Genomic DNA, 14,351 nt, shown 5'->3' on the forward strand with positions numbered 1-14,351 from the left:
AAAAGTTTTACTCTGAAAATTTTAAGAGGTTTTTGGCAGACTGGTATAATTTAATTCTGCTTTTAAGCATGATTGACCTTAAAAAGATCACATCAAATCCATACTTGCACAAAATAACCATTCTCATAATGTGTAAATCTAGTCTCCTATTGCCATTCACCAGATGCTTCCTCAGACCACTAATAGGGGTTCCAGAAGAGATTAAGGGGCCATTTTTGGTTGCCTGAAAACTAAATTTGGGGAATTTATATACCAGGATCAAAACCAGCATTGTGCTACATGGCTTAGTTTAGAATGGTGACTTGCCAAATGTTTCAGTGAATATCTGGGCTGACTCAACCTTGCAAAGTCTATTGAATCTCAGGAAATATAATTTTACTTCATTGAGTTAGGCCGTAAAGGATGGTTTAATGAATTATATGGATCATGAACAAAATTGAAGATAGATTCTGTTTATAATGATAAAGACCTGTGAAACTTTTTTAGATGTCTAAATAGTGTGTTGGGTATATGCTCAAAAGGGAAAGTCTGGGGCTTGCCTGGGAGATTGTGTCAGTAACCTGAGGGGAAATTGGTCTTTTTTGAACACATATCCAAGTTACTTATTTCTTCTCTGACCCAGGAAAAAGGCAATTGCTGCCTGTTTTTTTTTCACCCACAGACAACTGTGGACCCCAAAAAAAGGCCACACTTTCAAACTTTGGCTCTCAAAGTATTGCTGCCCACAACTTCCAAACCAGTCAAATGGGAAGAAGAAGAATGAAGAATAAATGATGAAATTAAAAGGGAGAAAACAATTGAACCAAATGCTGATTGGCAGACTCTTGTTTTAGGCTCCGGATAAAGCATGGCAATGACTGGGCAACAATAGGGGCGGCGCTAGGAAGAAGTGCATCTTCTGTCAAAGATCGGTGCCGACTGATGAAGGATACTTGCAACACAGGTACTGTGACTGCTACTGGTAGTGTTTTCTTGTCACCACTTAAGCCTCCTGCCCCTTAGGATACTGCCTTTCTTTTGTTCTGGAGGAGGAATTTAGATCATTCACCGTAGTTCAGACTTTAGATTTCTAGTCTTCCTTTTACTTGAGCTTACTAGATATATCAAACCTTCTTTTACTTTGTTTTTGTATAACGTAACATTGTCTTCAGGGACACAACATCACCTTAGTGTCAAGATGATTCAGATCTAACATGTTTCAGTTTTGTAGTTATTTCAGTACTTTCCCAGGTGAGAAAGTATTTTGAAGACAAATATGCAGCAAGTAATTTTAATTTAGGTCCATCTAACTGTTGAATTTACATTAGCAACAGCTAATCAGTGAGTGTTTATGAAAAACTTTAGTCACAGTTAAGTCCCAAATATTAGGAAGAAGCTGTGTTCCAAAGATTTGTATGTATTTTGCTTATTTTAAACTCAAAGTATGTTTTTCCAGAGAAAAAATTTATGGTTACTGTTTCAGTCCCCAGGCAAGACTACAAATGCCTCTTAATGCATACAAATGGCCTGATGATAGTGTTAAACCTAATCTTTGCAACCAACAACAGTATTTAGGCTCTGCCAATAACTGTCATTTAACCTTTCTGAGCCTCGCTTCCCTCTGTAAAACAAAGAGATGGTCTTGTAGTGCCCTTTTAGCTGTAATGTTCTCTGAAAGATCCACAATCTATGCCCAGTTTTTCAATTAAAAAGTTCTCAAGGTTAGCTTTAGCTTCTAAGGCATACTTTTTTGTGTCCTTAACCGCCTGCTCTAATAAAATGAAATCAGAACTGTTTCCTGCTTAACTACTACACTATCACTGTTACCGGCAAAGCAGTGAGAACATAAATTCCACCAACTTTGTCATCCTTTGACATGGCTAGCTTAATGAATGAAGCAGGGCTGTACGCTTTAGATTTAGGATAGGATATCAGAGATTCATGTAAGATGCTGTGAGTACAGAACCTCTTGGTAACATAATTGGAAGGACACAATGCCATTCCCTGATTGCCAGCCTGAGGGATTGATAGATCTGCCTGCTTCCTTCTCATGTTGTGACATCTTCCCATGAGGCCACATCATGAAACAGCACAGTCTCAAAGTATTCCCATCCTTTCACATCATGCTAGAATAGGAGAGTAGGACTTTGTCTTGAATCCATCCACAGTATTCAGAACTGTGCTTAGCATATAATGAAAATTCAATAAGCATTTACTAGATGAATGGATTCCCGAAGCAAAAACACAGTCTTTTTGGAATTTTATAGAGGTTTTTAGCTAGTAATTACAAAATGGAAACAGAGGTAAAGATGATTTAAAAAAAAAAAAAATTTTTTTTTTTTCTGTTCTTCTGCTCTAGCTCCATAAGAAAAAGACCAAGAAGAACATTTGAGATTATCTATTAGAGGGTTTATGGGTTGAGGAAACACAGTAATAAAAATATGTATAAATACTTGTATCAGACTTTCCTAATATTTCATCACAGTAGCTGGAGTTGGGATAGTGGGAAATGAAGATAGTAGAAACCGAGTTTTTACTAAAATAGGTTGGGCCCTTTAGTGTTATTTGCCTTGTCCCTCATTATTCATACCTATAAGTAATGGCCTCTTGAACTTAGTTTACTTTTGCAGAGCAGGGAATCTTAGGTGAGAGTAAGAAAAACAGCATGCCATTTCTTGTTTATTCGCCACTGATGAAGCTCTTCGCATTTCACTATTCATAGATAAAGAACTTAGTGTAACTTGAGAGTACATTCTTCTTTGTAGTTTCACAGTTGGTCAGTACTTTCCATTGGGATTCTTTTCTTTTCTACTGAGACCTTTACTGGGCTCGTAAAATGAAACTGTCTTAGTGGATATATATGGTTTCCCACCAGAGGGTCATTCAGAAACAAATGCTTGGTACTACTGCATACTTCCCATCAGTCCTTGTAAATACAGGAGCTGAATCAGATTTGTAAAAGAAGTTAGCAGTGGTAGAGTCTGGATAATTTCCTTCTTTCAGGGAAGTGGACAGAAGAAGAAGAAAAGAGACTCGCAGAAGTGGTTCATGAATTAACAAGCACTGAGCCAGGTGACATAGTCACACAGGGTGTGTCTTGGGCAGCTGTGGCTGAACGAGTGGGTACCCGCTCAGAAAAGCAGTGTCGTTCTAAATGGCTTAATTACCTGAATTGGAAACAGAGTGGGGGTACTGAATGGACCAAGGAAGATGAAATCAATCTCATCCTCAGGTTTGTGTCCTGAATCTTACAATGACAAAAGCCACTTAATTGCTGTGGATGTTTTGATAGACTTTCCCCTTTTGGTTTCCCTAGATGCCTAGAGTCTAAAAACTATCCTTGGCATAGAGTACTGTTTAAGATCCGAAGTATTTCATATTGAGCTCTTTTTATGTTTTGTTTTGTGTTTGTTCCTTTTTTAGTGGATTTAGTGCCCGTGCAAAGTACCAGATTGAAGGCGTGGAGACTGAAGTCCTCTCTATATCCACAGAACAGGTATGGCACAGGCAGCGGCAGTGCAGCTTTTCCACTGTCCCACCAATGTGCCTCAGTACTAGCCCAGGGGGACCACGTTTAGGATAAGAGGGCTGTTCAGTCTCCATGCCCTTCAATCCCTGGCTACTGTGCTAAGATTGCCAAGAAGGGGGGCCTAGTCTGTAGTTACCTCCACACTTCAAAGTCGACCAAGTCAAACACATCCATTTCACAGAAATTCAAAAATAGCTTTAAGATATCATAATCCCAGCTTATTTTTTAAAGTAGTTGGTTTAACCATTAAGACTCATTAACTAAAATGGGCAAAAATTAGCAAGAAATTATTTAAGACCCTGAGGTAATACAGACTGTCACTGTGGCTACTTTACTGAAAATCAAATCATCACAACAAAGCTAGAAAACAGATTTTTTTAAACCTCAAATTTTGTTGTACTATCGTGTTATTTTTTGATTGCACCTACCGCTTTTTGTGTCACCTTGTTTTGGATTTTGTATTTAATACAGTTTTTTTTTTTCCAACGAATCTTTTTAAATAACTCATTTCTAAATATTTTTGTTTAACAATAGAAACACTCAGATGCAGGAAATAAATGACTTAATTAAATGCCACACTATGAAACATTGCAGGAACACTACACAACTAAATCTGTTCTTATTAACCTTTAACATACTCCTTTTCCTTCACAGTGCCTCATCTGGTTCTAACCATTTATGGTTTAGCCCATTGGTTGTACCTTTAACAAAAGGATGTTGCTGTTGGTATTTCTTAGATGTTAGCTCTGAAAGCAGATCCGCACTCCTGGAACTTAACAATAGCATCTCATTGGCATAACCTGGCATTCCCTTTGTTTGCCAGTGCCATTACCTGTAGTCAGAGGAGGGGTTCTTACAGAAAAATTAACGTATAACAGATGCTTATTTTGTAACCTGTAGGATAGCAGAACTTGATGTAGCTGATGAAAATGACATTAACTGGGATCTATTAGCTGAAGGATGGAGTAGTGTCCGTTCACCACAATGGCTACGAAGTAAATGGTGGACTATCAAAAGGCAAATTGCAAACCACAAGGATGTTTCGTTCCCTGGTAATGTATTACTTGCTTTTTAAGCTCCTCCCCTTTTCTTAATATGTTTACTCCTTAGGAGTGAGAGGTTAGAAGTTCTTTGCCTCAGCTGAAGAGGTATCATAGCAGATTTCTACTTAAACTTCTGCCCTGTTTCTCTCAGTAATTGTTTTCTTCCCCAGAGAAGAATTAATGTGGTTGGTAATTCCTAAAGCTCCTAAAATGAAAATGTACACAGTTACACTCCTCCTTGTTCTTCTATATAAACTATGAGGAAATGAAATCTGCATATACAGTCATGCCACATAATGGTTTAATTTTTATGTTTTTAGAGACAGGGTCTAGCTATGTTGTCCAGGCTGACATGCAGTGGTGTGATTATAGCTCATTGTAACCTTAAACCCGTGGACTCAAGTGATCTTCCCACCTCAGTCTCCTGAATAGTTATGACTACAGGCACACACCACCATGCCCAGCTAATTTTTTTTTTTTTTGGTAGAGATGAGGTTGTGCTGTTACCCAGGCTGGTCTCCAACTCCTGGGTTCAAGTGATGCTACCAGCTCAGCTTCCCAATGTGCTGGATTACCTATATGAGCCAGCATAGCTGGCCACTTACAACCGTTCAGTCAACAGCAGATGTCATAGTATTGGTCTCACAAGATGAAAATACTGTGTTTTTACTGTATTTTTTTCTATGTTTAGATACACATATATTTGCCATTGTATTACAGTTGCCTACAGTATTTGGTTTGTAGCCTAGGAGCAACAGGCTATATCCTCTAGCCTAGGTGTGTCGTCGGCTTGTACCATCTAGGATTGTGTAACTATACTCTGATGATACCATGACAAAATCACCTAAAGGCTCGAATTTCTCAGAATGTATCCCCACCCTTGAGTGATTGATGACTATTTTTATTTTGTACAAACATGTACTTCGGAAAACCTAAGTTCAGTCAACTTTTGTGAGTAGTATAATTTCAAATAACTGGGTGTGTTATTTAGAGAAATTGTGTGGCAATTTTGTAGAACAAAGGCTAATTTTCTAATTTTATTTATTATATAAAGGTAGAAGATCTTAAATTGGGTTTGCTTAAAGTGAAGCATAGCATACTTTTTGTTGCCTGTTTTGCATTTAGGTACTAACTGAGTTGTACAGTCTCTTTAAGTTATTAAATGTATTCCCCTTGTTGTAACACTCTGTGTTCCAAAGGAAAATTGAACACTGAGGAACTTTGGCTTGATGAAAATGTGATTTTTTTAAAATTAAATACCAAGTTATAGGCCAGTATAGTGGCTCATACCTGTAATCCCAGTACTTCGGGAGGCTGAAGCAGGAGGATCATTTGAGGCTAGGAGTTTGAGACCAGCCTTGGCATCATAGCAAGACCCTGTTACTACAAAAAAATACAAACCAATTAGCCAGGCATGGTGGCACATGCTTGTAGTCCCAGCCACTTGGGAGCAAGAGCCTGAGGCAGAAGGATGGCTTGAGTCCAGAGGTTCAAGACTGCAGTGAGCCATGAACATGCCACTGTACTCCAGCCTAAGCAACAGAGCAAGACCTTGTCTCAAAAAAAAAATTAAATCCAGTTGTAGAGGATAGGCATATATTATGAATAGAGCAAAGTCTAGAATTGGCCTCCCTGTGCAAGAACATCATATTACTGTTTGGAAAAGATCAGTTGCTACCTCTAGACGCACAGTCAAGGGCCCTTGAACCCTGGGAGGAAAAACGTACACCATTCATTTAAAAAATGAAAATACGCTCTTTAACATTGCCAGTGTTCTTCCTAAATAATAATTCTATCAAGACACCCTAGGAACAGAAAATGTCCTGTTTCCATGTTCTTTGCAATATCTACCTTTTTAAAAACATTATTAATCTTAGATGGCAAAAATAACAATATTAATTAAAATTGGTTATGATGGATAATGTTCATAAAAATCTCAGGATATGTTGTTTTTTAGAGTATCTTATTTTTATAAGCTCTCACATTCAGTATGCAATTATTTATTCCAAATACTTTCCCTCCTTACCTCCCCCCACCTCCCATGCTGCTTAGATGGTGGTCTCTCGGAGAATCAATGTTCTTTTTGTCTACCCATCTCCCTTCAGTCTTAATAAAAGGTCTTAAACAGTTACATGAGAACCAAAAAAACAACCCAACGCTTTTGGAGAATAAATCAGGATCTGGAGTTCCAAACAGTAATACCAATTCCAGTGTGCAGCATGTTCAGATAAGAGTAGCCCGCTTGGAAGATAATACAGCCATCTCTGCTAGTCCCATGGCAGCATTGCAGATTCCAGTCCAGATCACCCATGTCTGTAAGTGTTTGATCCTCAAGATGCATTGCTATTTGACCTATATGATTTGGTTAATGTCTCTGGTATCTTTTGGTCTTCTAGAATGTTAATAGAAATGTATCCAAGTCGATGAACTGAAGGATATCTAAGATATTTTATGTTTAATTCAGTTAATATTTGCACAAAGAATGAATGTATGGCAGGAGGAATATATAACCAGTTGCCCAACCATTATAAACCATTTAAAACCATCTTAAATTCTAGATTTTTAAATTAATAGAAATTATTAAAAATAGAAATTAAAATGATAGAAAACTACCTAAAAAGCAGTCATTCAAGCAAAGAAATAGAATTCACCAAGAGGTATGTCATACATAGCAGTTTTACCAGAAGACATATAAATTGGGGATGGATTTGAGGCTGAACGGTAAAGAAATGAGTTTTGGCAAGGTTGAGAATGATTTTCTTCAGGGAGTAAAAGGCCAGTTTCTTATGGGAAACTGTTTTTTGACCCCTCTGTTGTCCTTAGTGTCTGTCAGTTTTGTACTTAATGAGATTATGGGACCCCAGCCATTGTTAAGAGTGAGGAGAAAATTTTTTTCTTCAGATCTAAGTCAAATTGATCTTTATCCATTTCCATCAGTCTTAAATTATAGTGACAGTAAAAGGAATGAGGGTGAAATTCTCAGAACCATATTCTTCACTCACTGGTTTTTGTTTTTTGTTTTTTGTTTTTTTGTCTAAGTGATGCTATATGCATTTGAGAAGATACCCAAGAGTATATCAATCGCTGCAGGCGATTATTGACATTTTGAGTGACAGGTTTTTATAGGACCGTCCTTCACATTGCAGGATGTTCAGTGTCTTTCGATCTTGTCCACAAAATGTTAGTAGTGCTTACAAGTTATTACGAGAAACTGAAACACTTTACATTTTTCAAGATACACCATTATGATTCCCTAGTTGATTGAGAATCACAGAACCACATGTTGGTGTTTGACAATCAATGCACATAGATATATAGTGTTAAAGTTACCTTATAGATATTTAAACTAATCGTACCTCCTATAATTGTACCTCTTAAAGTCCTAATTTGAATTTGGTTATCTTTCTACCAGTGTAATCAAGCATGAAGGATTTCTTTTGTTTTTGTTACAATCTGAGGATTGTAAAGTAACTGAAATTACTAGTCCAAGTGAATATGAGAGCTACTATTGGTTGTAAATTGATTGGGCAAGTTAGTATTCCTTGGCTATTGAGTTGACAATACCCATTGGGAAGACAAACATTTTATAAATGATACCTTAATATTGATAGCATCATTTTAAAATAGTATTTAGAATTTTATCTCTTCCAGCAAGAAAACTGAATATAGTAAGAGTTCTACAATCCACCTATTACTTGTGGCATTCTAACTAAAATCTGATTTCATTTTTTAGGTTAGGGGACAGGGATCAGCAAATTTCTTTATGTAATGAGCCAGACAGTAAATATGAGTATTTTAGGCTTTGCAGGCCACATAGGTATTCTGAGGGATAGTCTTTTAAACAACCCTGTGGAAATGTAAAAACCAGTTTTGGCCTTGAGCCACATTTGTCCCTAACAGTAGTTTGCTAACCTTGATTTAGTTTGTCTGGAATCACATCTAATTATTATAGCTGTGATCCTAAGGATCCATCAAACAGTAAGATGAATAATACAAATCAAGTGCATTTCTATTCATAAGGGGATTAGATTCCTTTCAAACAGCTGAGAAGTGTTATACAGAATTTAATAAACTATAATAAACACTTCACATTAAAAGGCAATTCCAAATCATATTCCACATATAGGTATGACTGCACACACCAAGAAAGATGACCTTTTTAAGTTCTATTTAACCTTGAGCAGATGTTGATCAAGTCTGATCCTCAGTTGACACACATGTAAAGAGATTATACTCTCTGATCTTTATTCAGTCTCCCAAATGTGGTCTTATGAAATAATGCTGTCTTAACATTTGTTTTCAAAGGACTTTTGATCTTCACGCTGTATGAGAGGTAGGTGGGACAGGCAAAAATATCTGAACATTAGTTTGAATTAAAGTTATTTACCCAGGTTTATGTTGCAGGAAGTAATTAAAGCCTAGCATTTTTGGACTCCTAGTCCAGACATCCACACTGCTTACCCAGATGTACAAGAAAACTAGTTTTTACCAAGTTTCTGTCATTTTGCAGGTAGGCCTTAGTGTGTACCTCTTACTTCCTATCATTAGAAACACTTAATGATGTGTATATACCAAGAGTTAGCAAACCTTTTCTAGAAAGGAAAAGATATAGTAATACTTTAGGCTTTGTGGGCCTTCTGGTGTCTGTCACAGGTACTCAACTCTGTTATAGTGCTAAAGTAACCACAAAAAAATATATAAAGCAATAGGGGTGATTGTATTCCAATAATACTTTATTTACAAAAACTGGCAACAGGCTGGATTTGTGGGCCATAGTTAGCCCACCTTTGCACTATATGCCACCCCAGACAAATTCATTAGATTCCTTATCTCATAAGAAATATAAATGACTTAAGGTCTCCAGGCAAATTATTCGCTATTAAATTGCCTTCATAATAATGGAGTACACTGGAGAAATTTAAATTTACAAAACATTTATTGTTGTCCTTGTTCTTTACACAGCTTCAACAGACTCTCCTGCTGCTACCGTTGACTCAGAAACAATAACACTAAACAGTGGAACACTACAGACATTTGAGATTCTTCCAGTGAGTAATACTTCATATATATTGGCCATTTTTATGCATAATTACAGTTGTATCACTTTTATAAATCATATAAACAAATAGAAAAATCTGAGACCAAATGAATGGTAGACTAAAGCAGACTTCCACTTTTATCAGCTTTTCTCTCATCTGTATATAAACCAAAATGTTATTTATATATATGAAAATTACAATGCTAATGAGTATACACATTCTATGGATTTGTATTGAGTTATAATTAATAACCAAAGAGTTCATATTAGTTATGTGAGAAGAAGTTTGTGGACAAAGTAATCATGAGCTCTTTGATGACATTCAGTAAACATTGTACTAGCTACTGGGGATACAAAATTTAAAAGTCCCAGTGCTAAGTGGTTTAGTTGCTTTGGAAATGTCTTGTAGCTCCTGAAGAGGCTAAGTACAGTTATCAAAGGATCCATCTATTGTAATCTCAGGTATACCTAAGAGAAATGAAAATATCTGTCCAATAAAAACTTGTACATGAATGTTCACAGCATTAAATAACCAAAATGTCTAGCGACAGAAAAATTGATAAAATGTGCTATTGTCATGCAAATACTACTCAGGAATGAAAGGGATGAAATACACTGAAACATGGTACAACAGGGATAAACCTTATAAAAACAGGCTAAATGAACAAAACCAGGTAAGACAAAGTATCACATAGTACTTGGCTCGCATTTATTTGAAATGTCCAAAATAAGCAAATCTGTAGATCAGAAAGTATAGGATAAAATTGGAACATGACTGAATGCCCTGCTTTCCAGAACAATTAAACCTATATTCATATTTAAGAAAATATAAATTTTACTGAAATTAAATCAAGATTTACAGGGGTAATAGTACAAGAGTTTATTCTTCCTCTCCCAGAGGATGGCCCCCTCTGAAACTTTCACTGGCAGCTTACTTAACCTAAGTCAGTTTCCTAATCTAGTGGTCCATGAAATGGGGATGTGTAAGAACCATTTGACACAAGTAGAAAACTTCATTTTACTTTTTTTTAAAAGCCTACTCCCCTGGTAAACTATACACACACACCCTACATACTTGAGTTGAGGTATGTGTTCAGGTTTTTACTTATGGGGTCCTTAATTTATTAATGGCATAATAGTATTCCAACTTCAAAAAATTGTGAAAATTAAATGAATTCAAGTATATTAAATAAAACATATATATATATATACATGTCCATATAAAGTATTTATAATAATGCCTCACCCTATGTGATTATTATATGCTACCTTTAGGAAAATGATTAGCTTTCACTTTTATAGAAAAAGAAAAGAAATTGAGTCCTCACAGAGTACCAGGCACTTTCATAATCATTTCTAAACTATGAGAAATAGTTACTATCTCCACTTTAGCAATAAGGAAACCTGTATTTGGGGATTTAGTACCTAGAAGAGTTGTTTTAGCTAAGTCCACAAGACTACATTGGTTAAAAAAAAAAAAACCGGCTACACAATTTTGACCCGTAGACGTATTTTAAGTGCAAATATTTTAGAATATCAAGATAAACCTAACTCTTTTTTTATATAAAAGCTTATAGTTTCTACATAAAAACTGAAAGGTTAAAAATTTATTGGTAAATAATTTTATTATGCCGCCTTTAAAATTTTCAAAAGAAAATTTATTTAATAGTTAAAGATCTTTTTCCTTCAGCTGAACATTGCTAATTACTATTTGTCCCTTTCTGTAAAAGATATTCTTAAAATTACACTGAAAAAAAATATGTTCAAGTAAACACTGCTGTTATACTTTTTTTTTTTTTTTTAAACTGCGGGACTGCCAGTTTTTATGAGCCACAGAGAAAGGAAAAAGAGGGGTGATGGGTTGTTGTGAGTTACTGCACTGGAAACAGTGGTTCATACAACTGTCTTGGTACCCTGAAACAAACAGCTGAGACTAGACCAGAGCAAAGAGTAGCCTCTTAAACCTCCAGGCTAGTTAATGACTTGAGACAATCATGCCCTACACTGTTATGACTTGTTTGTACCTTCATAATGGGTAAGTACATCTGTGTCTAGTAAACTAAACTCAGTCCCTGTTTTGGGATATAAAAGTAGAGTTAATCATTGTTAAACTATCTTATTTTTCTTTTTCCTTTAGTCTTTTCATCTACAGCCCACTGGCACTCCAGGCACCTACCTACTTCAAACAAGCTCAAGCCAAGGCCTTCCCCTAACTCTGACCGCTAGTCCCACAGTAACCCTGACAGCTGCGGCTCCTGCTTCTCCTGAACAGATCATTGTTCATGCTTTATCCGTATGTTACATAAATTACTTGATTTTTGAGTACCTGTTATGGACCAGGATTAGTTGATAAGGACCAAAATATAAGTTAGTTTTCTAAACAATTCTTCCTACTGCTGTTGTTCCAGGCACTGTGTATTACACCATCACTCTGGCCTTCACAGGGGCGTATCTCTCATCCCTTCTCTCTTTATTCAAGATGGATATACATTAGAATAGGGACATTAGGAGAACAAAGGCCCTAGCAAGTAAAGTACAAGGGTTCTAGAAAAATAGTGATAGAAGTATTACAGTTCCAGAGGTAAGAGATGTGGGGGGAGACAGTGGGGTAGCCCCATAAATGTCACTTGATTAACAGGTTCTTTAATGTTTTATAGCCAGAACATTTGTTGAACACAAGTGATAATGTTACAGTGCAGTGTCACACACCGAGAGTCATCATTCAGACTGTTGCCACAGAGGACATCACTTCTTCCATATCCCAAGCAGAACTGACAGTAGATAGCGATATTCAGTCATCTGATTTTCCTGAGCCTCCAGATGCCCTAGAAGCAGACACTTTCCCAGATGAAATTCATCACCCTAAGATGACTGTGGAGCCATCATTTAATGATGCTCATGTATCCAAATTCAGTGACCAAAATAGCACAGAACTGATGAATAGTGTTATGGTCAGAACAGAAGAAGAAATCTCTGACACAGACCTTAAACAAGAGGAGGAATCACCCTCTGATTTAGCCAGCACTTATGTTACTGAGGTAAGTAAGTTGTACTTAAAGAACAACTGAATGGGTTCTTGCCTTGAGCCTCAAAAACCTGCAGTTTGGGAAAAGCTTCCTTCCTTTTATCTTTAGACTCACTAAATTCAGTTCAGACTCCTATCTCAGACCTCACAGTGTTGCTGGCAGATATGGGCAGGCAGAGATCCTGTGGAAATGAGGAAGAATAAGAAAATCACGTTCCTTTATTACCACACTGCTCACTAAAACTTTTCCCTCTTTACCTGCAATACATTGAGAAATGTTGTTAGAACCCATAGAAGCATTTTCCTCAGAGTGGTTAGTAATTGATGCTATATGGTTCAGCCTAGGAACGTCATCCTACACTAACAGTATTGTTTCTTCTGTTACATTCAGCTGACCTATAACTGAATCAGTCCTTTTAAGTTCTTTTTTGTTAAAGGTATGTTAGGTCGTGAGGTCATCTTTTGCCCCTGTAAGACCTTTTTATTTCTTTATGTTCTAATTTTGAAATGGGTTATGTTTAAGTCTGTCTAACCTATACATGCCTGGGATTTTAAGGAAGACTAGTAAGGAATATGAGTCAATCTCTCTTTTTTTTTTAAATGTTATTTAGGGTTTAGAGTCTCCCACTATAGAAGAGCAAGTTGATCAAACAATTGATGATGAAACAATACTTATCGTTCCTTCACCACATGGCTTTATCCAGGCATCTGATGTTATAGATACTGAATCTGTCTTGCCTTTGACAACACTAACAGGTACTGTAATATGATACTTACTATGTGCCTGATAAATTTTAGGTGGAAAAATCAGACAGACATTTAATTCAGTTGTCTTTCTTGATCCAGTAAGAAAGATACTAGTCTTGTTAAAGTTCTACACTGTGGTAGAATACCTTAAATTCTTAACATGGATTAGAGAATAAATATATACATTTAAGACTAACTTGAAACTCATTACAGATCCCATACTCCAACATCATCAGGAAGAATCAAATATCATTGGATCATCATTGGGCAGTCCTGTTTCCGAAGATTCAAAGGATGTTGAAGATTTGGTAAACTGTCATTAGAATAATTCCTAAAAATAAGCAGTTCAGGCAAGCCACACTGTTAATTACATCTTCAAAGAAAAGGAGCAACCCCCAAAAGGCTTAACTTACCAATTTAAATAGCTACAGTGCTTAAGCCGCACACATTGTTGCTGCTATGACTTTTTACCTCCTTTAAACACATCATCTGATGTTGAGTTTTATGACAGTGTGTAGTTGAGTGGAGGCTGGGGGTTTTAAGCATAAATCCCTATGTTTAGTATTTACATGGCAGTAGGGAATTTCATTCACTTCAGCGACTGAGAAAAGTTTAAAATCACAAAAGCTTAACTGCTGTGGTTTTAAAAATACAGTTTCACTAAAGATCAGACATGACACTCTCTCTCAAGTAAGCCTGCTTCTAGTTCATTTCAACATGGTCTAGAGCTTACCAGTGATCTTCTGTTCTTCAAGAAGACTAAGTTTGAGACTTGACCAGCATACAAGTACAGAGACCTACGAGGTGGTCACATTTGATTAACCCATTGCTGGCAGTGGGGGCTGATTTAGGCAGGGTAAAGAGGAAAGCATTAAAAAGAGTTAAAATTCACTACAGGGCTTTTTGTCACTTTTAAAGGGAATATGATAAGCATTGTAAAAAAACCCACCAGAAGCTAAACAGTTTTCACCCCCTCAGAAACCGCTGTCA

The 14,351-nt window shown here is 36.5% G+C and overlaps 1 protein-coding gene across 6 annotated transcripts in view; it reads left to right on the forward strand.

The window, feature by feature from the left end:
• The window catches only part of DMTF1 (cyclin D binding myb like transcription factor 1), a 43,456-nt gene extending 29,469 nt beyond the window's left edge, over positions 1–13,987 (forward strand). For all 6 annotated transcript variants that reach the window (XM_010344958.3, XM_003921158.4, XM_010344987.3 and 3 more), the window contains 9 exons: positions 834–943; positions 2,983–3,211; positions 4,409–4,560; positions 6,657–6,866; positions 9,514–9,599; positions 11,727–11,882; positions 12,247–12,627; positions 13,226–13,370; positions 13,575–13,987. In XM_010344958.3, the coding sequence (XP_010343260.1) occupies positions 834–943; positions 2,983–3,211; positions 4,409–4,560; positions 6,657–6,866; positions 9,514–9,599; positions 11,727–11,882; positions 12,247–12,627; positions 13,226–13,370; positions 13,575–13,684 (1,579 nt within the window). In that variant the 3' untranslated portion in view covers positions 13,685–13,987. The remainder of the gene's footprint in view (positions 1–833; positions 944–2,982; positions 3,212–4,408; positions 4,561–6,656; positions 6,867–9,513; positions 9,600–11,726; positions 11,883–12,246; positions 12,628–13,225; positions 13,371–13,574) is intronic.
• The last annotated feature ends 364 nt before the right edge of the window (positions 13,988–14,351 follow it).

This window comes from Saimiri boliviensis, chromosome 10, assembly GCF_048565385.1.
Source record: "Saimiri boliviensis isolate mSaiBol1 chromosome 10, mSaiBol1.pri, whole genome shotgun sequence".
Classification (NCBI taxonomy): Eukaryota; Metazoa; Chordata; class Mammalia; order Primates; family Cebidae; genus Saimiri; species Saimiri boliviensis.